At 61.9% G+C, this 24112-nt stretch overlaps 1 protein-coding gene across 4 annotated transcripts in view; it reads right to left on the bottom strand.

Annotated features, from left to right (window-relative positions):
• Nucleotides 1-3791: 3791 nt before the first annotated feature.
• The window catches only part of DNAJB6 (DnaJ heat shock protein family (Hsp40) member B6), a 51274-nt gene continuing 30953 nt past the window's right edge, over nt 3792-24112 (bottom strand). The window contains exons 6-10 of one of the 4 annotated variants that reach the window (XM_044947124.2): nt 23246-23377; nt 21801-21945; nt 21337-21407; nt 6916-7178; nt 3792-3924 (exon numbers count right to left, since the gene is read on the bottom strand). In XM_044947124.2, coding sequence (XP_044803059.1) covers nt 6919-7178; nt 21337-21407; nt 21801-21945; nt 23246-23377 — 608 coding nt within the window. In that variant the 3' untranslated portion in view covers nt 3792-3924; nt 6916-6918. The remainder of the gene's footprint in view (nt 3925-6915; nt 7179-21336; nt 21408-21800; nt 21946-23245; nt 23378-24112) is intronic. The other 3 variants (XM_025291949.3, XM_025291950.3, XM_044947125.2) reach the window with 3 other exon arrangements.

The raw sequence follows: 24112 nt of genomic DNA, 5'->3' as shown, positions 1-24112 counted from the left end.
CCCCATGGATGTGGCAGTCAGGGGTGTGGCCAGGTGCCCCGGGCACAGGGAGAGTGAACAGAAAACCTGGGGCATCCCAGCATGGCAGCGGGGTCTGGGCAAGCCGTGGGGGCAGCGGAAGTGGGGGACCTGCTCTGAGGGCCAGCGGCGCGTGGGAGGAGGGCGGCTGGACAGGCCGGGTCAGGACCCCTGATGCCGACGGCTAGACAGCCCTGCCAGCCGCCACGTGGGGCCGGGGTGGACCCAGCGCTGCCCCGGGAGGAGGGATGCCCTGCTGCTCAGACGTCAGGACGCAGGCGGCTCACAGCTCAGCGACAGCGACCCAGGCATCCAGCCCTCCTGGGGCCGATGGACAGGAAGGCATGGTCCCCTGACACGGACACTCCTCAGCCCCCGGGATGGGGCTGCTCGGGGACACGAGCCAGTCGCAGGAGCACAGACCCTGTGGACCTCTCCTCACAGGAGGCCCTGGAGCCCCTGACTCAGAGACAGGAAGGAGGACGGGGCAGGGTCGTGCTGACGGGGACACTTTGGGAAGATGAGAATGTCTGGGAACGATGGTGTGATGTTTGCCCAATTGTGTGAAGGTGCTGAACGCCCTGAGCTACACAGTGAAAACTGCTGAATACAGTAAATTCATGTTATCAGTGCTGCAAGGGCTGATGCTAAGAAGCTCCAGTACTTCAGCCACCTGATGGGAAGAGCCGACCCATTGGAAAAGACCCTGATGCGGGAGAAGAAGGGAACACCAGAGGATGAGATGGTTGGATGGCATTACCGACTCGATGGACATGAGTTTGAGGACACTCCGGGAGTTGGTGATGGACAGGGAGGCCTGGCGTGCTGCAGTCCATGGGGTGGCAGAGTCAGACACGACTGAGTGACTGAACATCAGTATTTCACCGAGACTAAAAAAACAAAACTCCAAGCAGCTCAAGGCCCGCGGTCAGCTCCTCTGCAAGCAAGGAGCCGGGCCCCTCAGCCTGACCTCCCAAATGCGGCTGTTCATTCATTCACTCATTCAGTTCGTCAAGATACACAGATTGAGCAGCCCCCTGCGAAGCCCTGGGCTGGACGCTGGTGGTCTGGCAGGGTCCCAGGCCAGGCCCCTCTGATTCTGTGGTAGAGGCAGGGCTGTCAGGGTCTCCGGTTGTTGGCTGAGGCCTCTGGCTCCGTCACTGCCGGCCCAGTGAGAGGCGCAGGCCAGCGGCTCACGTGCGTCCGTTGGGGCGGCCCCGGGGTGGTGGGGCATCGGCTGTCTGGGGGTGCACAGCCTCTGGGCAGGGTCTGTGGGCAGGGGGATGACAGCCCAGACCTCCAGGTGGGATGCGGGCCCCCTGCTCTCGACGGGGTGACAGGCCTGCACGTCCCGGAAGGGTGGGGACCTCAGGCCTGGCTGAGAAGGCAGCAAGGGCACCTGGCTGCCTCGCTGGACAGCCCGCACTCCCAGGGGCCTGTCCCCAGGTCCCCCCCGGCCAGGCGGGCACAGCAGAGGGCCAGCGGGGGGCCTGCCCGGGGAAGCCCTGAGGGGGCTCTTTAGGGAGGGGGGCGGCGTGGGGCAAGGGAGGGACCTGGCCCCCAGCGCACCCCCGGCCTCTGCTGGCTCAGTGGGGGCCGTCCGCTCCTGTAGGCAAGGATGGGAAGGGGGGACACAGTGGGCACTTTTCACGCCATGAGGGCCCCGCCTGCTCCCCCCACGCCTGGGCTGGGAGACCCCCAGGGGTCCTCGCCCACTCTGGTTCCAGGCCGTCCTCAGGCCCTCAGGATGACACCCACGGGGGCCAGACGCGCTTCAGACTGGGACATGCCAGGTGGGCCCCCAGGCGGGCAGAGACATGGTCTGGACCCTGAGTCCGGGGGTCCTAGATCCCACTGCTGATCTACAAAATAAAACCTCATTCTGGCAAAACATCAGGCATGACTGTTAATGTCACTGGGGCCCATGTCTTTAAGGCTCCAGTGGTAGTCTGGAAGTTTCCCCAGGAACGGGTCCTGGTTCCATGCTGCCCCGACAGACGGGACGGGACACAGGGGCCAACGGTGCCTCTCCTGGGAAAGTGCACCGCTTTCAAAACGAACGTTTCCAAGCATCTGCTGCGGTGAGGTCCTCAGCCCAATACCGGAGAAGGGGTGGTGCCTGGAGGGCCTCCTGGGGCTGGGCCCAGACCCCTCCCGTGGCCCTGCCTCCCCGGGATGGGGGCCCACCAGGCCCAGGACGGACACCGCCCTCCTCCACCCGGCCCTCCTGGCCTCCGGGCGCCCCCCTGCTCGCTCAGGAGCCGCCCCCACGTCAGGGCCGAGTGGAGACAGCGGTGGAGGCGTGCGGCTGGCTGAGGCCTCACAGATGACCGCCCCGTCCTGGGTCCCCACAGCAGGATGCTCCGGGGTGTGGGCCGCTGAGCTGGACCCCAGCCAGAGGCCGTGAGGGGGGTTGGTCCTCACGGGGGCGACTCTGAGCCGTGTCCCCCTCCCACGGCCTGGGATGCAACTGCGGTCCGCCAGGACGGACTCCTACCGCCCGCGCCTGTCCGGCTTCCCACACGTCGGCAAGGCCGCTGTCTCCATCCCGTGCTTGGTGGGGATGCCTCCTCCTGCGGTCGCACATTTCAGGGTCTAGACCCCAAAACCTCACTGGATCTCTCATGACAGATGATGGAGAAGAGTTGCTCTGTTTAATTACTAGTACTGGGGTTCACAAACGATGCCGAGTGTCAGTCAATAACGCTTACAGTTTATTCACGTGGGTAGCACTTAAAATCCGTTATGCTTTCATGGTTACATTTTCCACACTAAGCATCAAACACTGTCCACTCTACCCCCCAAGGGCCCGCACAACCTCCCCCCACGGTCACCCGAAAACCACACGCATCACGCTCGCTCCAGGTGCCCAAGCTCACGCAGCCACCCCGCACGCCCGGGCCCCTGGGCAAGGGCCGCTGGCCTGTGAAAACCCCGAAGAGGCTTCTCACGGAGCCCTCGGTGCCCGGGGCGGAGGGCGAGGGTCCGCTGTTGAGGAAGGTTCTGCCAGGGCGGCTGCAAAAAGCTGGGGACCCCTGCCCGAGGCGGGGAGCTCCCCGAAGCTCTAGTTTTCATCTCAGCGCACGTGCTCAGGACCCAATGAGCCCAGACCCACACTAAGAGCCGGAAGTGGCCCCGCGGGGCAGAAGCTTGTAGACTCCCACCTTCCTGCCAGGAGAACAGCTCCGGGTCTAGGAGGAGATGGGCGAGCTGAGGTGGAACGCGGACTGCTTGCAGAGGATGGGGATGAAAACCGTCAATGTGAGAGCGACTCCAGCCCTCGAGCGGCCAGGTCGCCTGGGGAAGGTCTGGCTCCCTGAAGCTCCGGGAGGGGTCCCCGGGGTCGGAGGTCACCTTCACACAGCCCTGAGCTTAAATGGAGCCTAGATTCACACACGCAACGGCAGGAGGAGAGGGCGTGTCAGAGCATGCACACGCACCCGGGCCGCGCACGGCCAAGGCGGCAGGACCCCGCGTGTGCGCCGGGCAGCGGGGGGCCGCGGCCGACGGAGGGGCCGCACGGGCGCGGCGGGAGGGGCACGGGCGCCGGCGGGAGGGGCCGCGCGGGCGCGGCGGGAGGGGCACGGGCGCCGGCGGGAGGGGCCGCGCGGGCGCGGCGGGAGGGGCACGGGCGGCCGGCGGCTCCGCCCCCCGCGCGCGGCTCCGCCCCCCTCGCCCCCCCCCCCCCGCGCACGGCTCCGCCCCGCCCCCCGCGGCTCCGCCCCCGCCCCGCCCCCGCCCCCCCCCCCCCCCCCCCGGCCCCAGTGCCCCCCACAGGAGGCGGGCCGCACGCGAGTGCACACGGCTGCTCCGCCGCGGCCGTCTAGAGGGGGCCCTTGGTCGGCTTCTTCTTCTTCGACTCCTCTCTGTGCTTCGGCTTCTTCCTCTTGCCGCCTTCTTTGAATCCTAAGGAGACAGGCGTGTGAGACGCTGCAGGGCAGCAGCGCGTGTCTCTGAACATCCCCTCCCCGGCTGACGAGACACACCACACGGCAAACTCCGCCTGCTCCGTATCGGAGGCCCAATGGAGACATGAGCTGACTCAATACCTGGCGATGAAAGTCTCTCACACCAGCACCCCGGGTCCCGGAGGCCGAGTGCCCACCCGCCGCCGGGAGCCCCCCGCCCCACGCCCCGCCCCGAGGCACCCGGGGGCCCCTCTGCAGGCAGAAGCCCAGCGGTGACCACGTGCCGCCTTCCTGCCTGCCCGAGGCTGGGAGGACGAGAGCCCAATCCGCTCGCCTTCTGGGGTTCTACCTGGAACCAGGCGCCCAGGGCGGCTCTGCACCAACAGCTCAGGGCCTGTGTGCGCGTCCACATGGACGCAGGAGGTGGGACGCTGAGTGTGGGGGAGAAAAGACCACTGTGAAAATCCTGCCCAGAACCAGACCAGGGTCACTGTGGGTCTGTGAGCCGGCACACGTGGGCCCCTAAGCCTGAGAAGGCCACCTAAGCGTCATTGGGTTTCATATTACGCAGCAGGTGCGTCTCAGAGCGAAACTACTGGGGCCCCAGTCTGTTCAGAGGCCCTGCACCCACTCGGGGACCCCTTCTCAGAATACCCGGTGCGCGGGTCCACTTGGGGACCCCCTTTTCAGAACCAACACCCAGTGGGCAACACCCGGGGACCCCTTCTCAGAACCAACACCCGGTGGGCAGGCCCACAACGCCCGGGCCACGTCTGGGAAGGTCAAGGACCAGCGCTGTTCTTAACTCAGGAGCTTCTGTTTCATGCTGAATAATTTCATTTCTCATTTCTAACAGCTCGACGTTCTGGACAGACCCCTGGTGTGTGTGGAATCCATAAATCAACAACACTAACCCTTTCTCCACGTCTCACTGTCCGGTTTACGGGTCCTGAGAGGCGTGAGATGCAGCCTCTGAATAAAGCTGGGTCAGCCACCGCACTTCACAGGAGCGCCAGCAACAAGGGACCATCACGGTGAACAGAGCTGCCCCATGCCCCCCTGAACCACACGACACGGGCCAGGCCGTCCACACAGGAGGCCCTCCTGGGACCCACAAGTCCAGCCCTGAGGGCTGAGCACACGCCCACGATCAGAACCCGCCCACCAGCCCCTCGCACACCTCATCGGGGGGGACACCAGACACACTGTGGGGGCCGCGCTCCTCCCCACACACTCCCAAGAAAACGAGGCAGAACATGGAAACCTGGCTGAAGTCACCGTGGGACCCTCCCCACCACACGGGAGCACGCCCCCCAGGGGCAGCTTATCTCGGGGATGGGGGCACCCAGCAGGTTCCACCAATGGGCCAGAGGCTGCTGACCTGCTGGGGACCTGGCTCGCCCTGTGACCCAGCGACCTTTTCCACTGTCTGTTTCTGGAACCTTCCTTTGGAGCAAGCAGCTCTGTCATCTCCCAGTAGGAAGAGGAAGACCTCACTCCGGTCACACCAATCACACAGACATCCTATCTTGAACCCTTTGGTGGCTTCACACTGGCACGCTGCTGCAGGCCTCGGGGCTCGCTACGGGAGGCGGGCGTGAACAGCAGGAAGCGGCCCGGCAGCACCAGTGTCCGCCAGGCCCCCCGGCCGCCCTGGGACGCAGGCGGGAGCAGCACCTGGCAGACACAGAGCCCTCCGCGTGCTGCGTGTGTGAGGACGTGCTGGTGTCAACGGCCTCCCACCTGCAGGCACCTGGGTGGGACCTGGCCAAGCGTGAGAGCGCAGTCACTTTGCTTTTCCTGCCGAATCCTCCTCTCCCGAGACCCCCTGCAGCAGCCACTGTCCTCCCCTGCACAGGCCTGGCCTCAGCTACCCACGGGCTGCACAGGCCTCGCCGTGGCCCCCGGTTCCACCTCCTGACCAGACAGCTAGACAAGCACCCCGAGGCAGGCCTGGGCCCCACGCGGGAGGCAGGTCCTTGCAACCAGAGGGACCCCTTCCAGCCACGAGACCCCATCAAGTCCTGTGTGTCCAGGAAGCTGGACTCATGGCGCTGTCCCCCACCACGTCCAGCCTGCGTGCCATCGCGGCCAGGGGGTGGCAATGAAACCGGGGAGGACGCCCGCAGGCCCATGCAAGGCACAGCAAGCCTGTTCCGAACTCACCCAGCCCTTCCATCCGCCTCTATTTTTCACTCGACCACCCAGGAGAAAGTTGTCTGCCATTCCTGGGGCTCGGGGCCCAGCACACCCACCGTCAGCGGGCAGACAGGACAAGCCCTGTCCTCGGGCAGACCTGGACCTGTTCCATGTAAGGGGGGTGCCAGGGGAGCTACAGGCACTGAGCTCCCAACAGGAAGTTCCAGAAGAAAGCAGTGGACCCTGTCCTCTCGGGTCCATGCCTTGCCCCAGGTGCAGAGTCAACCTCACTGAGACGTCATCCTGACCCCGCAGATGAGGGGCCACCTGCCCTCCACCTCGTGGCCAGCTGTGGTCAACCTGGCGACTTCTGGCCCTGAGAACCAAAACGATCGCTTAGAACTGACGAGCGACCCCAACTACAGAGTCCCGACGCCTGGCTCCAGACTCAGCCAGGTCCAGCCTGCACACAGCCGTGCCCTCAGACGTGATCCAGAATCTTCTATGGGGACCGCAGTTCACAGACCACCCCCCGGGCCCCCCAAGATAACGTCGGGTCCAGAAGCTGAAATAGGCAGGAGCAGGGCCCGTGTGATCCCGGGCAGGAGCCCTCCCCTGGGAGAGGGGGGGCCAAGTGAGCACCCGGCACGCGGCGAGAGGGCCCCCGGGGGGAGGGGGCCCCAAGGCCGCGCCCGTGATCAGCACGAGGGCGGGCAGCGGGGCTCAGTCCGCAGACGGAGGGCTCCTGGGGGCAGGCCGTGCCCGCGGGCTCTGCCGAGACAACACACACATGCGGTGCTGGGAGCCTGGCGCCCGTTTAATGTGGCCGCGCCCGGCCGCCCCCACCCACCCGTCAGGCCAGCACGCAGCAGCACAGGAGGCGTCTCTGTCCTCGGGGGCCCCGCGGCGGCCGGGGGGCGGGGCCCCGGTGCACACCTGCGCAGAAGGCGCCCGGCGCGTCCTCGTCCTCCCCCGCGGCGTGCGCCGGCCGGGGAGGGGGCGCGGGCCGCGGCGGCCGCAGCGAGCGGGCGCTGGAGCTGGCGGGCTGGGCGGGCAGCGCGCTCTGGCCTCGTCGTAGGCATTCCTCCGCGAAGGCGTCCTCGTCGGCCACACCTGAAAGCAAAGGACGAGACGCGCGTGAGCCGGGCCGGGGCCGCGTCCTCGCGCCTGCGGGGCCGGAGCTGAGCCTCGCGGAGAGAAAGGGGGAACCAGGCTGGGCCTCGCCGTGCTCAAGGCTCCCGAAAGCCCCCCGCCGACCCCGGGGCGACGGCGGGGCCGTGCTGCGCAGGCATCGCCCCGGGGAGAGGGCAGGGCTGGCCGTGGGCCCTGCCGCGATGGAGGCGGCAGACTCCCCACGTCCCCGGCTCAGGCCGGAGCGCCGCTGGAGCTCTGAGCCAAGGACCCGCGCACAGGGTCACTTGTCACGGCAGACACACGGCCGAGCCCGAGCCTCCGCGCTCAGAGGTTGTGTTTCTATCAGTCTTTTAAAAAATAGGAGGAAGTTCTGCATGTGATCGAACACCAGGAACACCAGAAGAAAACAAGTGGCAGCCACCACCGAGCACCTTCCAGCTTCCTTCTCTGCAGTCGCAGCACCCTACCTGAGGGCACGGCTGCCAGCAGCCCAGTAACGGTGGGAAATGAGGACCCCGGGGGGTGGTGGCACCCCTGTGCCCCCCAAGGGTGAGCGCGCAGCCCCTGCCGGCCTGCGAGCCCCACGGGGTCATCCATGCCAGTGCCCCCTCGACTGCCCCGCCCACCGCAGACCCTACTCCAGTCCCCCTGCCCTGGGGGAGGACAAGAGGACCACGATGCTCCCGAAATGAAAGCCCTGCTCTTTCGACGGGGCTGCGAGCACAGCTGCTGCTGCCCTGGTAACTGGTCCCCAGGCCCCGGGCTCGGTGCTGGGCAGGGGCGCGGGGCCTTGCCTCTGTCTTCTCCAGACGCGCCTCCTCCCCAAACCCCACACACCTGCCCCGGCCGAGGAATCCTCCTCCAGTAGCACAGATGCTCACCTTCCAGACACAGGCGGACGCTGGGGAGCCCAGACCCGGGGCCTGTGCTTCCAGGGCTCCTGAGCGGACGCACGCCCTGCAAAGCCTCTGCCCACCCCGCAGGCCTGGTGAGCCCCTGGGGCAGGCCTCCACCAGCCCCACGATCCCCTCCAGCAACACACATGCAGGCCTGGTGGCAGGGAGGGGCGCCTGGTGGTCAGCGTGGGGCCCTGGCCACTCTCACAGCAGACGTCCACCCCAAGGGGCACTGGCTGAGGAAACAGGCCTGGCTGTGGCCCTCACCCCCGCCCCCCGCCTGCGCAGGGCTGCCTCACCACCCCCAAAGGGTCGCCAGCACGGTGGGGACACGGGCTGTGTGCGTGAACAGAGCGCCTCTGGGACACGGCCATCTGCAGGAGGAAAGCGCCTGAGTGCAGGGGCCCGGGCAGAGCAGGGCTGGGAGCTCCCGGGGGCCTGGGGGCTGCGGGGTCCAGCACACAGACACAGGCATGACCCCCAAACACGTGGAGCACTCCGGGGGAGGGGGCCCCAGAGCCACAGCTAATACACGACCATCACAGAGACGCGACCTCCAATCCACACGGAACGCAAGTGGGGGAAGGCGGGTGGCCCGACCCTGCAGCTAAGGGTCGCCCCCAAGCCCACGCAGGGCTCCAGTCCACCAGGCAGGAAGCGGCTGGCCGACCACTCCTGGGGGCTTCAACGTGCTTTTGCAGGGACACCGTGCCGCCAGGTGGGGCCCAAGTGCCCAGGTGCTGGACAGGCTCACACTGGGCAGCCGCGTGCCCGCGACGGCCTGGATGTGGCAGGGTGGGCATCCTGGGGGCCAGCCTGCTGCCGGTACCCACCTCGGACCCCCAGGGCCCGTCAGCTGTGCAGGAAGAGGCGGGGCTCCCCCAGCCCCGTCCTGCTCAGGGAATCCCACCGCGCCTCTGTGTGAGGGCGAGGCCAGCCTGCCAGGCCGCACACGGGATGCCTGTCTGCTCTGGACAGGCGCCAGTGCACAGGCAGGGGGGCCCTGCAGGAGCCACGGATCCCCTCCCGGCCCCAGCACCTCCTCGGGGCTGCACCTGCCGTCTGTCTGGGCACGAAGCTGTCTGGACACACCAGGCCCGCCGCGCGGAGCACACAGGGTGCCCCCCGTCCCGTGGTCAGGACACCAGCCTTCCACTCCACTGCAGGGGAGAGGGCTCGGTCCCCAGTCAGGCAACTAAGATCCCGTGTGCCCCATGGCATATAAATAAGATGAAAAACATGTTTAAATTCGACAGCTGCTCTTATTTTTACAAAGGCACACGGCGCAGAACACACTCCAGGGCTCAGGGTCTGGCGAGCCCCCCAAAGACCGGGACCCTCTATGGGCAAAGGGAAGACCCTCCTGGGCCCCAGGGTCCTCTCGGCATCCAGATGGCCGTCTGACCCCCCACCAGGGCGCAGACGCACCCTCAGGGCTGGAGCCCAGGGCAGCTCGTGCACTCGCGCGTGCAGGGTGGGCGCCCTCCCCCACCCCAGGGGCACACCCAGCTCGGCAAGGGGCATGTGCTGTGCTGACCAGGCACCCCCCAGGCTCACACCCGACTCCTGGCACCCTCCCGCCTGCCGCCATGAAGCCCCATCTCTCACAAGCACCAGGCCACAGGTTCTCTGAACCGGGCACCGTGCAGGGGCGACAGAGGGGGCGTGGCCTCCGGGAGCCCCTGATGAGCGGTGGTACCTGCACGGCTGGGCTCCTCACGGCCCCACGGGCCGGCCACCCGCAGAGTCAGGAGCCCCAAGGCCCTGGGTCTGGAGCAGGGCGGTCATGTCGCTGACCCCACAAGGTTCCCCTAAAATCCCACCTGTGTCACGCGCCAGGAGAGGGTCCTCGGCGGGGCGGGGGTGGGGGGTGCTGGAGAGAAAGAAACATGCATACTGAGAACTTCTTCCCAGTAGTTCCGCTGGGTACTTTCTGAAAGAGATCCTTCCATGTATGTCCTCGCAAGCGCTCATTATGAACCCACCATTACACGCAAAGTAACACTGGGCATTAACAGGTTTACAAAACACGAGGCCACCATCCTCTTAGATGCAGAGGACATCATGCGAAACGCCCGGCTGCAGGAGGCTCAAGCTGAAATCAAGATTGCCGGCTGGGTGCTTAGTCGCTCAGCCATGTCCGACTCTTTCTGACTCCATGGACTGTAGCCCACCAGGGTCCTCTGACCATGGGGATTCTCCAGGCCAGAATACTGGAGAGGGTTGCCATGCCCTTCTCCAGGGGATCTTCCCAACTCAGGGATCAAACCCAGGTCTCCTGCATTGCAAGCGATTCTTTACCAGCTGATGCCAGGGAATAACCTCAGAGTGGACACAAATGATACCACCCTGATGGCAGAAAGTGAAGAGGAACTAAAGAGCCTCTTGATGAAAGTGAAAGGGAAGAGTGAAAAAGCTGGCTTAAAATTCAACATTCAGAAAACTAAGATCATGGCTTCCGGTCCCATCACTTCATGGCAAATAGATGGGGAAACAGTGGAAACAGTGAGAGACTATTTTCCTGACCTCCAAAATCACTACAGACAGTGAATGCAGCCATGAAATTAAAAGATGCTGTTCCTTGGAAGAAAAGCTATGACAAACCTAGACAGTGTATTAAACAGCAGAGACATCACTTTGCTGATAAAGGTCCAAATAATCAAACTATAGTTTTTCCATGTATTAATGTGAGAGTTGGACTATAAAGAAAGCTGAGAGCCCAAGAATTGATGCTTTTGAACTGTGGTGTTGGAGAAGACTCTTGAGAGGTCCTTGGACTGCAAGGAATCCAACAAATCCATCCTAAAGGAGGTCAGTTGTGAATACTCAATGGAAGGACTAATGCTGAAGCTCCAATCCTCTGGCCACCTGATGTGAAAAGCTGACTCACTGAAAAGACTCTGATGCTGGAAGGTTGAGGGCAGGAGAAGGGGACTGATAGAGAATGAAATGGGTTGTATGGCATCATGGATCTGATGGACATGAGTTTGAGCAAACTCCAGAGACGGTGAAGGAAAGGGAGGCCTGGTGTGCTGCAGTCCACGGGGTTGCCGAGTCGGACAGAACTGAGCGACTGAACCACCACCATCCTCAAAACCGTGCTCAGCGGCAGGTGACAGAGACCGCTCTAGAACACGGTGCTCCCCAGAGTGAGCTCACTGCACACCCTGGGCACTGGCAAGCCCGCCTCGCGAGGCCCAGGCTGTGACCGCAGCTGGGAGCAGGCCCGGGTTAAGAGGGCTCGTGCCTCCCATGGCTTCTGAGCCAGAGAAACAAGCCCCCAGGGGCAGCAGCACGGCGGACATGGGCCCAGCTGGCGTCTCAGAGCCAAGGCCAGCCTCTGCCGGGTCTCCACGTGCCGCAGCCAGGCCCAGCCCGGGAGCTGCCCTACGGCCACGAACACGCATGGCAGGGGTCTGCAAGGTCCCCAACAACAGGCATGTGCGCCCCCAACCCAGGCTCCGAGCCGATGCCCCAGACGTCTCCAGACTCTCCCAGGGCAGCGGCGTCTGGAGCAGAGACGGCTCTGCCCTCAGGGCGGCCGGGGCCGCGGATGCCAGTGCCCCACTCCCCGCCCGGGAGCCAGACGCCCCACCCCAAGGGGGCACAGGACACTCCTGGTAGAGGCAGGGCCAGCGCTGGAGACAGAGGCACCGCAGACAGCTAGGGCGGCCTCGCCCGTGTCTACTCTGTGGCTCCCGGTCACGCTGCCCTGGCCTCGTGCCCACAGCCTCCCCAGCACCCATGTCCTCCTGCAAGACCTGCCCCCGCTCCCAGGGCTGCGTGCATCCCCGTCAGGGCGGGAGGCCCAGGGCCCCAGCCACTCGCCGCTGGACAGGACCCGTAGGTCTCTGCTCAAAGGCGGAGCAGGTCCAGGGCCAGCCAGCCCCCAACCCCTTTGGCCCCAGGGCTAGAACAGACACGGCTCCTTCCTGGGAAAGCTCAGGGCAGCAGAGGTGCCCCAAGCCGCAAGGGGACGAGCCTCTGCCAGGCCTGGGAAGACCGTTCACCCCCCCGCACTCAGCCCACGGGGGCTGGCGCCTGGAAACAGACTCCGGGGTGTGCCTGCACTGCTGAGACGCTGGATCTGCGGGACCGTCACTGAGTCTCGCGTTTGCCGCGCCGCGGGTCTCCGAGCTCATCCTCGGTTTTGGGCTGGAGGGCCTGTTTCTCACAGGGGCAACCGGTCCTCAGAGGCCTGGTCGCTCCAGGGAAGCACTCAGGGCCCTCATTTCAGGTGGCAGGAGGGTGGAACACACGCAGCGGCCCTGACTCCAGTGCGAGAGGAGACACGCTGCCCGAGACCCCCGCCACCATGACGGCGCCTGGGCTGCAGCTCCCGACGGCAGACGCTGCCCAGGAGGCCGACAGAGGCTCTTCCCTAAGGACAGGGTGGCCCCAAACCCCAGACCTGTCCCCACCCCCAGGAAACGCCTGCAGCCAGGAGTCTTGCACTTTGAGTCACAGCATTGGGCCCCACGATGCTCAACTGCTACACTCAGGGCCAGGGCCCCACACAGCGGGCATCCATCTCTCCTTCCCTGGGGTTCCCTCCACACCCACGACCCCGGCCCCGGGACGACCCCGAGGCCTGCTGTGGACAATTCAATGATGGCCCAGGGCTGCTCCTCGCCGAACAGAAACCTCTTCCAGAAAAAGCACGCTGTCCACCAAGGGTCACGGAACGCAGAGTGCCCCCACTGAAGGCTCCCACTGCAGGCCACCCAACACCTGCAGGGGACAGCCCCCCACCAACCCACCCACCACGGCACGGCACCAACATCCTCACGAGTCCACGCACCGCCCCTGTGGTACAACCTAAAATTCCAGGAGTTTAAACCAGCAAGTGATGGCGGCCACTGCCATCCCACCCCACACCTAACATCACAGCTGCTGAAAACCAACCACACCTTGGCTTCTTTCTACAGCTTCTGCGCTTTCCATACAACATGAGACACTCCTCTCCAGTGATATTCACCGTGCTTTTTGTTTCAACAACTTACTACGTAAACGCAAAGCACGTCACTCGAAGGAAAGTCAGTCACGTCCAATTCAACCACCCAGAGTGGACTGTTCTGGGGTCCCTTCTGCTAGCCTTTTCCCTGTGCAGGAATGAACGGCTAACGCGCAGGAACTGAAGCCCCGTGGGTTACCCGTCCTGCATCCTTTTCACTTGGGAAACTAAACACACACCAGAAAATATCCTGCCCTGTGGCACCAAGGGAGATAACATTTCAACACAAACCGCGACCTACCAGTCCCTGTGCGGAAGCTCGGTGAAGTCAGCGAGCAGCTATGAGGGGAATGTCCCAGCAGCAGCCACACGCGCACAGCCAGGACCCCAAACGCTTCACTTCTTTCCTCAAATGGAGCCCCAACACAGGCAGGAATCTGGCTGATAACATGCAAATAAAAGCAAACCTCCTCGTGTAAAAACAGAGTCACTTTTTCCTAATATGTACAACCCCCCCAGGCCTTGGTGGTGGCTGCTTTTTGCTCTTCTGTGTTGAGGGGATGGGGCAGGGTTAATCCCATGCTTCCCCACATCAGGAATCCCACTGACACACATTGGATTACTCAAACACCCAAATATGCACCAGCGGCCTGAAGAGGACCGCAGGGTGCAGGGCCTGCTATGTGCCGTTCTCACGGGGCTCAGCGCTGGCCCCGCGGCATGGGCTCACACACAGCCCCGGGCAGGGACACAGACCCACGGGGGCGGGGAGGGAGCTGGCCCCAGGAGACTGGGGCCAGGAGACACGGGGCACAGGCCTCACCCACAGGCAGACCGGGAAGGCAGGCGGCGGCACGGAGGAGTCGGGAGGGCGCCCGTGCTGGGGCAGGAGGGACGCGGATGGGTGTGGAGGCCAAGGCCACAGCAAGGGCCTCTCATCCCGCCACTCCAACCCAAGTGCTGCAGGGCATCCACGCCACCAACGCCCCAGGGGGCCGGCCGCCCCGGCAGCGCTGAGCTCAGGAGAGGCCCTGTGCCCTCTCACCCTGCCCTGAGGCAGCCCCCCACGTGTGCCCCCCTCGCCCGAGAGCCTGCGGGGCTCGTCACAAGGGGCGTCCGTGCACCGCAGGCTACTCCAGGCACGGGCCCACCGCTCACACACCTCGGGTGGACCGCTGGAGGCCCACGGGACGGCCACCAGGAAGGCGGAGGCCAGCCTGCCCCACTGGGTCTGCCCGAGGGCGCCCGGCCCCCGTCCAGGCCCCCACGCACCCAGCAAGAGGGGACACAGCCGGGCAGGAGCCCAGAGGCTCGCCCAGAGCCCCCTCCCACCCCCCACAGAGCCGCTGCCCTCCCCTCAGAGAGCCCCCAGCCCACACAGCCCCCTCCCCTCTCCCACAGGGCCCCCTCCCCTCCCCCACGGAGCCCCAGCCTGCAGAGCCCCCAACCCAGAGCCCCTCCTCTCTCCCACGGAGCCCCCTCCTCTCCCCCACAGAACCCCCTCCCCTCTCCCACAGGGCCCCCTCCCCTCCCCCACAGAGCCCCAGCCTGCAGAGCCCCCAACCCAGAGGCCCTCCTCTCTCCCACGGAACCCCCTCCTCTCTCCCACGGAACCCCCTCCCCTCTCCTACAGGGCCCCCTCCCCTCCCCCACGGAGCCCCAGCCCGCAGAGCCCCTCCCCTCCCCCGCAGAGCCCCCAGCCTGCAGAGCCCCTCCCCACAGAGCCCCTTCCCCTCCCCTGCAGACCCCCAGGCCTCAAAGGCCCTCCCCGGCCCACAGAGCCCCAGGCCAGAGGCCCTGCCCCGCCCACCCCACTAGCTGAGTCCCCTCCCCTCACCTGCAGAGCCCCAGGCCCCCAGGCCCACACCGCCTCCCACAAAGATGGCTGGCTGGCGCCTGGGGCCACACGGCTGCAAGAGGCCCCAAGAGAAGCTGGGTCAGGGCCAGGCAGGACTGGGAAGGTGGTAGGTGGGACGCCCCCTCTGGTGTGAACAGCCAGGGGCCCTAAGCACCTGAGAGGGCAGCCTGGGCCCTCCCCAGCTCAGTCTGCACTCAGGCGGAAGTGGGGCTCTCCACAGGATGACCAAAGGCCGTCCCCACAGACACTGACCAACATAAACCATCAGAGGACGGACTGATTGCTGCAGGGCCCCATCCATGGTCACAAAATCTGACTTTTCTCGAGACACCATTTAAACCACGTAAAAATCTCAAAATGAGTGAGTCTAGTTTAATATTGATATCCATTAAATACATTTTTTAAAAACTTGTATTACATAGACTAGCAAATATGTGCCAAGGAACTCGCAGGCACTTCATCAGAACACCCCGCCCGCAGGCACCACACTGACCGTGCAAGCCGGGGGAAGAAGACCCAGAGGACAGGACAAGGCAAGGATCCCCGACGGGGGCACACCACACAAGACTTCAGGGATGCCAACCCGGGCAAGAAGTCTGGGAGCAAGCTGGGTGACTTCAACACATACCAATGTTCCAAATAATCAAAGCCACACACGGACAAATACAAGTGAAAATACATGGAAAAAAAAACAGAATGTTCAGATGCACAGCATGTACGCCGTTCAACCAAACCAAACACAACACAGTTTTCAGTCAAATGAACACGTGACAACTAAAAAGGGAGATGACTTTCAGGGCAGGCAGACAGCGAAGGATGATGGAACAGGCACCTCTTGAGATCTGAGGACGACTGCAGGAAACGGGTGCCTGATACTCACCCTCCAGCAGAGGCTCCGCGTCATCCCACCACGAACCGCACACAGACGGGACTCGCTCGTGCGTGAGGAACTCCCCACTCCCTGCGGGAGGTAACTAACGACCACCACCTTTCAACGCACATGCGTCCACGCCCGGATTACTCCACGCTGTCCAGGCGCCAAGTTCAGCAGGACCTCTCCTACAGGACCACCACCCCACGCAGACACCTGGACGGTCACAGAACAAGCGAACGTCCACGCTTCACCAGGCGGCACAAGTCCTGGGGCGGGGCCGTGATGGGTGCCCACGGCCACCAGCAGACCACGGCTGGACAGCTGCCCCAGCCGCACCCGTGGGGCCACAGCCGTTCCAGAAGCAACCGGAACCCGGACCCCATGTGGTGCGATGCCAGCAGCCAGGCCCCGGATTCTACAGGAGCCTTCCCTGACCTCCTCAGACTCGAGCCCATGTCAGCTGCACTCGGGCCCCTCACGCAGCCCCCAGAGAAGGGCCGCAGAGCCAGGACTCGGAAAGACCACCTCTCCTCCTGCCCAGCTCTGGGCTCCGCGTCGCCTCCACACGCAGCAGGGCCTCGGGCTGCCGGCTCCAGGGAGGGGAAAGCTCGTCAGCGTAGGAAGACAGCAGCAGCAAAGGCCGGCAGGGCCTGCCTGCACTGGCCTGGAAGAGGCACAGCCACGCCGACGGGGGCCTGGCTCCCTCTCAGGCAACCTGGGTGTGCTGTCAACCCTGGGTGAACGCACCGTCCTTGTAGGAGCTCCAGGAGCATCTTTAGTTAGAAGGCAAGTCCACTCCACTCCACTTTAAAGTGTGAATGCTCTTCAAGAGGTCAAATCACGTGGGGTGTTTTTTTGGTGCAAACAGAAAAGAGTGCTTTTGAATGTCAGCAAACATTTCAAAGGTGGTGGGATCACAGCCCGCCAGGCTCCACTGTCCATGGAACTCCCTTCCAGGCAAGAATACTGCTTGGGTGGCCACTTCCTTCTCCAGGGGATCTTCCCCACCCAGGGATCGAACTCCCGTCTCCTGCAGCCCATGAGTCGGCAGGGGGATCCTTAACCGCTGAGCCACCTGGGAAGCCCAGTACCTGGCGTATCACACATCACACAGCTCCTGGGTGGACTATTTTAAGTAACTTCTACCCCCACCTCCCGCCCGCGCCTCAGTGCTAACCTCCACCCCACGGTGCTGGGCTGTCCATCCAGGGGTCAACCGACATGTACACGTGACTAGCAGAGCGCGTGTGGAGTACACTGGGCAGCCGCTGGACTCAGGCCAACAGTCTGGCCACTTCTCAAGGTGCTGGTACCTGACATCCTTTTAAGGAAATTATGACTCCCAATTTTAATCTGGAAAGTCACTTGCTATTACTGCTTAAAAAAGAATCACAGGTACGTGACTCTTTAGACTTCCCATTCACAGGAGCAACTGCGTGCGAACTAAAACGTCCTGTGTACTGATCCTTAAAACCACGGATACACCTCAATCATTGGAAAAAAGAACAGGAGAAGCCTGACGTGAAGATGCCTCTCCAGCCTGGGGGCTCTGGCTGGAGGGGCGGCTGCAGGACGAGGAAGGCCCCAGAAGGCCGAGGGCTGAGCACCCTCCACCGAGGCAGGCCGCCCCAGGGCTCGTGGGCGCCCGCCGCTGAGCACCCGCCCGAGTGGGGCTCCGCGGGGGCAGGGCGCCCACATCCCCAGGAGGCAGCACAGTCCCCGCAGAGCAGGGAGAGGGGAGGCCACACTGCGCCCGCTCTAGCGCTCCCAGGCCCGGGGGCCTGCAGCCTGCGCTCACTCCCCTGCTCCTGGGCCTCCCGCAACACCAGGCCGGAGGGAGAGGGCGGGGAGGGTGCAGGACACCATGGGCCGGGCACCCCTCCAGGGGCAGATGAGCCCTCTGTGGGGAGAGACAGCCGATGCGTAATCTGCTGCGGTATCTGCTGTGAGACCGACCCACCGGCACCAACGATGCAGTGGTCCAAAGAACCGGAACGGCACACCAGAGGCGTGCCCCGGCCTCCCACGCCGGACACGGGGGTCACGGGGGCGGGAGGCCTGGGGGACAAGGCGGCCAGCTCATGGGCAGCACTGCCAGGCTGCAGGAGTGAGCCCTGAGGGGGGCAGGCACCATGCTGACCACAACAGACCCCTCAGGCAGGCCCAGCACCCACGCGGGGAGGCAGAGCAGGAACGGCTGGCCCACCCTCGAGGGGTCTGTCCTCCACGGCGGCTGGGATGCATTAGACGACTCTGAGAACCGCATCAGAAGCAAAGGGGAAGACGTCCAGCCACGGTTTCCACGAGGCGCACACCTTGCCCGGTTTAAACCTCAGTCAAGGCCCAGGGGGGGCAGTCTGGTCAGATGGGCGGACAGAGCGTGAGCAGAGAGCAAGCAACGGGCCTTCTGAGGCCCAGTCCCCCCGTTCACTGACAGGACGACGCTGCCGAGTCCCAGCGAGGCCTAGTCCTGCACACCCCTCATCACCGTGATGCCGAGATTCCTGCTCTCAGAGAAAGAGCTGCCGTGACCTCCCTTCCTCTGACCTTGATAGGTAGCAAGACAGCATGACTAGTCACCAAAAAACAGGGAAAAAAAATGTCTTACCACATTTTCATTGCTGGTCACACTCAGTACTGAATCTCCATCTAGCAACTCAATTCATCACAACTGCAAGGACTGCGAGACAAGGATGAAAAGTCACCACATGAGCAGTTCTAGAAACAAGCCTCAGACTTAAAGGATGCAGCCAAGGATGACGGAGGAAGAAACCGATGATTTAGGCCTATGCCTTTACACCTGCGTCACTAAACCAACCACTCTGAAAGCAGCAACCACCTCGAGAATCACTCAAGGCAGGCAGGATCTGGGGTTTAAAGCAAAAGGCCATGGGTCACAAACATGCAGTCCAACCCCAACCAGACCACACAGCAACAAGGGAGCAAATTCACTCAACAATCTTGGCTCCAAAGCCCCCCGAAACTGTAGTGGTCACCTCTGTCTTGTCTGTGAACTTCCTGATGACTACCACTGAGAAACAAGACCAGAAACAACTGATTAGAAAATTGCTGCTGGATTCTCTGCTGGATTCTGGTGACAAGACCGCCCCTGCAGAGGCCAAGGACAGCTGGTGGGTGACCAGGCAGGAAGGGCGAGGCTTCAGCAGACGAGGGAGTGAGAACCAAGAGGAACGATGCTGTCCCACGAACAGTGGCCGAGACCCCGGCAGACCAGACATGGGGCACAGGGGCTAGCTGCGGGGAGTCTACAGCTGTCTCCGCAGACCTCCACAATGTGCCCTGCATGGACCATCGGGAGGAAGAAAGGGGAGCAGGCGTGAACGCCGGGATCGTCCGTATCACACAGAAACCCTGACTGGGCTTCGGAACGCAAACCGGAACCTTTGGAGCCCGGAATGACGGGGAGGAGGCACCCACTGTCACTGAGCGACCCCCAGCCGGTGAGGGGAGACGAGGAAGGAAAAACAGCGTGAGCGAGCGCGGGAACAGTGGCACCGCCGTCCCCTTGAGACTGGGCTCCAAGGGCTCCACGAAGACCTCCACCCCACACGGCAGGGGTTTCTCGCGAACAGAGTGCACAGGCAACGAGACCATCTGGAGCACGGCCACCAGCAGCCTTGGGGGGAGCAGGGCCCAGTCTCCTCCTGCAAAGAGCCCCGGGGCTCCAGGAAGACCTTTAACCGTGAGTACAGGGACCGGCCAATGAGCAGCCGTGAGAAGACAGAAGCCGCTGCTCGCGGGGCTGGGGCCACTGGCGGCGCCGCACCCAGCAGCCTGCCCCGCGCACAGCCTCATCCCAGCACAGGGCCCGAGGCTGCAGACACCAACCCGCCCGCGTCCCGGGCTCCGGGAAGAAGGCCGAGCTCTCCGCCCGCATCACCGACGGGCCTATCCACGGTGATGCCAACACTGGCGACTCCCCAAGCGGGGACGGTGGCCGTGTGACGGTGGCGCCCCCAGAGCACCGTCGCCAGCAGACGGCCCTCTTCTCCTGCGCACCCGGCCAGCCCAGGGATGCGCTCTCAGGCACCCGGACCGCTGAGGGGCGCACCAGACTCCTCTTAACTGCCCTGGTGTCCCCAAGCGGCCTTGAATCTGTTCTCCTCAGCAGTTCATCCCACCCGTCAGACACCAATTTCGAGTGCCGGGACCCTCTCCCTGAGTGACTGAGGCCAGCCACGTCTGGGCTGACAGCACAGACGCAGCACGGCCCCCGGGCCAGGCCATCGGCCGGGCGGACTTCACAGCGCGACCACCCACACCCGCCTCCGCACGGCCCCGGGTGCTAAGACGGAGCCGCATGGCCACCCCTTCCTTGTCTTCCTAGCTCCAGCTGTCTTCCCATACTTACATTCAAGTATGCAATGCTTCTTTAAATAGCTTCTTCTAGCTGTTTGACACTGTTTAGATTCAAAACAAACTTTGAGTAGGGTAGTAAAAAGACCAGCTAGCTCTTGTGTAATATCCCTCTGGCTGGAATTCCAGTTATCAGTGGTCATCATGACAGATCACACTGATAGAAAAAACGAAAGAAAACACCTTGATGTCTGCCCGTGCCAGCACCATCACGAGACTCCCAGGCACACTACCTTTCAATGAGCTGGCATCAAACACAGCCTAGAGAACTGGGAAGGGTGGGAGGGTGGACAGCTGGTTCTGCCCTCCCTGAAGAAATGTTCAATAAATTGCTAATCATTACTCCACATCAACAGGGAGTTTTCATACACTCTCCAAATACATCAAAGAACAGACGTCAATAAGGTCCAGGGTCAGCCTCAGCGTCCAGACGCAGAACGAAGAACTCCAGGAGCCCAGGCACGGAGTCACACACACACAGGAGGGCAGGCCCCACTCGGGAAAGAATGCACCGAACACATTTGCATTTATTTTCTTTTTTTTTTTTTAAAAGCAAATGACAAAGACCCAGTTTACCAGCTTAACTTTTTTAAACCTAAGCTTAACATTACATATTTAAACAATTGTCAAAACTTACTAAGTTGCCAGCATTCATGCACAACTGGAAAACATCCTCAATGCACATTAAACCAGAAATGTATTACCATTAATGTATTAATATCGTCACTACTAAATACTGAAAAAAACTGAGATTATTTTGTGGAAGAGTCATCCTGGCAATGTTAACTTCACAGCAGCTGAGACGACTCGGCTCACGTTTCAAACACAGTGGAAAAGCAGTCCGTGCTGGTGTTAGTCTACGCAAGAGTCACGGCCACCGTGGATTACGTTTAATAAAAAGCAAAGTGCATACAGAGATTTACAACAATTTTAAAGACAAATAAAATGGTCCTATTACGTGGTCCCAACAGTAAACTCAAAAGTCTATGACAAAGAGGGCTCCGACGAGCTGTGTATAAATACTTTAGATTAGGTACAGTTATACTGAAAGTCGAGTTCGTTTGAAATCTTCAAAAAAATGTTCCTGTTAATCCTCGCATGGCGCGTGCCAGAGTTAGGGTTCTGCTACGCGCGTGCGGCCAGCTACTTGTTATCCAAGCGCAGCAGCTGCTCCTTACCATTTATCGTCAAGGACTTTAACTGGCCGTCTTCTTCAACTTCCACCCTTTCTTGACCATTCTCGACAATCCTGCGGGAGGGGAGGCAAGGGGGATAAAACACATCTTAGAATCGTCGTATGAAATAAGTCGACGTGTGTGTGAGCCTGAATGCGCATCTCTCGAGGACTTGCCCCGGATACACCTGAAGCCACTAACGCTGTGGCTGCAGCCAACATCCTGACGGGTGACTCTGCACGCGGGCGCCAGCCAGCAAACGCGCAAGGCGCTGCAGTGGCTGCGCCTCCACTCCAGCGCATCACTCGCCGCAGCACGCGGGGCGGCGGCTAACGCGGGGCGTGAGGCAGGCATCTCAGAGGACAAGCTCTGATCGGAGGCTGGACAGACGGCCCAGACACCCTGCCCTTCCGGGGCGGCACTGGTGCCCCCACCTACGCGTGAGGACACACACGCCAGGCCCGCACCTCTTGGTGGTGATCTTCCTGCCGTTCACCACTTTCGTCGACGTCGATATGGACTTGTAGTTGCCCATCCCACTCCCACCGAAGGCCGAGGAGGAGGAGAACGCTGTGAGGCCCCCGTGGCCTAGCGGGCTGAAGGAAGTGAATCCTGTAAGAGACAGCAGAGGGGTCAGGGACGAGCGCAGCACGCGCGGCCAGCCCGGGGAAGCAGACGCGCACCCCCGTGGAGCTGGGCCCTGCACAGCCTGCGGGGCCGCCCGGGCACCTCCCCTACCGACGGGCCAGCACCCTGCCCCCACGCATCTCACAGGATGGAGCGAACGCCGCCACTGACCGGCACACCCAACACGCTCCTCTAAGTGGGACCACAGGGGACACAAACCTGAATTGCCAGGAAGCTGAAGTAACTTTAGCAAGAATACCACAATTACCAGAAGTATGGGTCTGGAGTTCATGGACTAATTCTCAGCTGTGAGGTGCCACCTAAGACACGAAACCCTGACTCTCAGAGTCTCGACAGAGCGAGTCCACTCTGGGTGGGGCTGAGGCTGCTCTGCCTGTTGGAGAGCCCGCTGCCTGCCCCATCCTGAACGCCCCTTACGGGAGAAACACGCCCTCCCCACGGCTCCTTAAAGGGGAGGACTGCATGCCACACACACGCCTTAAGTGAAATACTCTTTGACAGGTTTGCCCAGCTTCCTCTGACTCTCCCTAAGTCCTGGCACACTACGTGGCATCTGAGGAGGGGGCCTGCCGGAGGAAAGCGCAGCTGCACCTGCCCTGGGTGACACAGCCCCCCTGGCTTCAGGGGGCAGGGTCTGGGAGCTACATCCCCTGTGCTGCCCACAGAGCGCGGGACACACACACAAGGGAGGCCCAGGACAGACAGAGGCACTGGGCGAGCATCATAGAGGAGCTGAGATTCCAACTCTCCACATGAAATGCGGCTGTGCCAGGCTGCGTGCCCGACTCCAGCTGATGAACGGCCTCCAGTCGCCAGCCAGTGCCATGCACCAAACCTCACCAGTAGACTCTGCGTGGCACACACAGGCCCTACTACAGCCTTAGCTCCTGATGCCATCAACTTGGACTCTCCTAGGACACCTTTATTTTTTTTCTTAAACTGCTGAGGTTAGACTAAAAAGGATTTAATGAGATTATCTAACTTATTTCAGTTATTTATCCCCAAACCTCACTCCTTTTAACCAAGAATTTCATTAAATACTGGCCTTTAATAGTTAAGATTTGAAGTAGGTTCTCAAGTATAACATTCTTTGGAAAATTAGGGGGGGAAATGTGGGTTACTAAGCAAAGATTTGTATACACACACACAGTGGCAGCTCTAAGCTGTTCCACAAAAGGCGTGTGCACACCGCAAAGCGCCCTGAATGAAAGGAGCCTCCACTGGCGTCTGCTCAGACACCAGGCTAAGTCTGAGGGTGTAGTACCTGTATCAAAGGAAGGAAACGCCCCTCCAAAGGAGGGAAATCCGCTGAAAGCAGAGAAGAACGAGCCCGTGCCTCGGCTCCGGCTTCCGCGGGGGCCCCTTCGATTTCCAAAGAAGTCCTCAAACGGGTCTTCTAAAAAGAAACAGAAGTGCTTAGTGAAACCTTGACCCAGGGTGCTTCTCCACAGGAGAGCTGCAAAGGGAATGTGAGCAATGCCTCCTGACACTGTTCCAGCAGGAGCAAAGCTTCTCCACAGCGCAGCTCACCTTCAGAGCACCACAGTCCATCTAACCTGAGGCTTTACTGCGGTTTCCGAGACTCATCTAAAAACAGAACACGTCAAAGCTTTATGTGCCCCAGCATAAAGCTCAAGGTCATCAATACGCACCACAGACCTGGGCAGAGAGCTGCGAGCAGAGCTCTTCACACGGAGCTCTTTCTGGTGGTTGTTACCAATCAATGAGCACTTACTGAAAACATGAATTATACAAACTTTTAAAATTCACTGAGGTTCCCTATTAAATTCACTATGAAATCAATCAGTGCTGTATTTTTTCTAGGAAATTGGAATTCTTTGAGAAATAAAAGCAAGGACACCTGACAGATGGTTAAGAGAAAAGCACCCATGACACAGAAGCAAGAGAACCGGCATGGCCTATTTCTAAACCAAGGCAAGCGTGATCAAAGCAGGAAATCCATGCATCTGAGTGGCGAAAGGAACAGAACAGTGAGCAGGACAAGGTCGTGAGCACAAGGCCAAGTAGGACTGCGGCTCACAGGGCACCGGCGTGCACGGGCGACCATGACTGGGAAGCCCCCAGGTAGCTGGCAATGACCGGAGGCAGACCCGAGCTGAAGGAACGCTCA

Source organism: Bubalus bubalis, chromosome 8 (genome assembly GCF_019923935.1).
Source record: "Bubalus bubalis isolate 160015118507 breed Murrah chromosome 8, NDDB_SH_1, whole genome shotgun sequence".
NCBI lineage: Eukaryota > Metazoa > Chordata > Mammalia > Artiodactyla > Bovidae > Bubalus > Bubalus bubalis.
Note: the sequence above shows the minus strand (reverse complement) of the source record. Positions and strands in the feature narration are given on the sequence as shown.